This window comes from Suricata suricatta, chromosome 8, assembly GCF_006229205.1.
Source record: "Suricata suricatta isolate VVHF042 chromosome 8, meerkat_22Aug2017_6uvM2_HiC, whole genome shotgun sequence".
Lineage (NCBI taxonomy): Eukaryota > Metazoa > Chordata > Mammalia > Carnivora > Herpestidae > Suricata > Suricata suricatta.
In genome coordinates, this window is record NC_043707.1 from 128,481,255 (window position 1) to 128,482,558 (window position 1,304).

General features: G+C 65.4%; 1 protein-coding gene across 1 annotated transcript in view; it reads left to right on the forward strand.

The window, feature by feature from the left end:
* Positions 1-1,304, forward strand: part of ALDH4A1 (aldehyde dehydrogenase 4 family member A1) — a 25,754-nt gene that overhangs the window by 17,643 nt on the left and 6,807 nt on the right. Inside the window, exons 8-9 of the mRNA XM_029945893.1 lie at positions 414-690; positions 866-1,037. Of these exons, the coding sequence (XP_029801753.1) occupies positions 414-690; positions 866-1,037 (449 nt within the window). The remainder of the gene's footprint in view (positions 1-413; positions 691-865; positions 1,038-1,304) is intronic.

A 1,304-nucleotide genomic window follows, 5' to 3' on the forward strand; every position in this document is an offset into this window, starting at 1 on the left:
CTGGGCGTGTGCGTGTCTGTCTGTGTGTGCAGATGCACAAGGACAGCCAGGGGCAGGACTGTCCTCGATATGAGTCAGCTGCCCCCATGGGCCCCAGGCCCCGCCAGCGTCAGCCCCCCTATGAGCCACCCAGGCCCTCCAAGGGCAGGGCTGCGTCACCCCCATTCAGCAGGAGCCCATGAGTGTGACGGCCCCCTCCGCCCTGACAAGGGCAGGGAAGGACTTGGAGTCCTCATCTGTGTCACCATTTCCTAGATCTGACAGATAAATCAGAGCATACACATTAGGCGCTCAAAAGTGACGTGTTGTCACCACCAACGTTCTCCACATACGGAGCCCGCACAACGGGGCCAGACGTGCCCCGCACGTGGCTCCGCTCGCTCCTCCCAACCCTGTGATGCGGGCTTTCCTAGATCTCCACTTGGAGGAGGAGGAAGCCGCCTCAGAGGAGTTCGGGGGGCCTGGCCTGGGGCCCCCCGGAGCGGGGCAAAGCTGGGATCCAAACCAGTCTCTGGCCCCAAAGCCTTCCCACGGGCCCCCGCTGCCTCTGCCTTCTGGGCATCTCGCCGTGACCAGGGCTGGGCCTCTTTCATCCGCTGAGACGGGAAGGGGAGCCGGCAAGCCCATGATGCCCGCTGCCCACATCTCACCATCAGGGCTGGCGCCCCTGCCAGGTTGCCGCCGATCGCAGTGAAGTTAAAGGGAGAGATGGCCGCCACGAAGCCCTGGGAAGGGGGAGAGGGGTGAGGCCAAGCTCAAGGCTTCCAGCAGGCCCCAGCCCGCCCGCCACCGTGGGTACCTCCAGCCCGCGGTACACGACGCTGTTGGTGCTGGGCGGCACGCTGAGGGGCTGCTGACCCTCTAGCTCCACGGCAAACTTGGCATTGAAGCGGAAGAAGTCGATGAGCTCGGCCGCCGCATCGATCTCTGCCTGGATCACCGTCTTACCCTGTGTGCGGGAGGGCCAGTGGTCAGCGCGGCAGACGTGTACCCATGGCGATGGCATGCCTGAGCGCTGGCGACCCCGCACCCCCAAGGTGAGGATGTGCCCTCGTTAGGAGCGCGTGGACCAAGAAGCAGGAGGCAAACGCTTCCCTACTCCGCCCGTTCCTCTGGATGGCAAACCTCGGAGGGGTGCGGGAGGACCTTGTGGGCCCAAGGGCCAGGCTCTTCCGGACCAGCGCAGCCCCTCCCTGGCACACGTGGTCACTGGAAGCCGTCGTCCTGCTTGGGACCCGGGGCCACAGAAGGCAAGGTGCGCAGCCCCCGCTCTAGAGGCGAGCATGCTTCCTACAGTGCCAGGG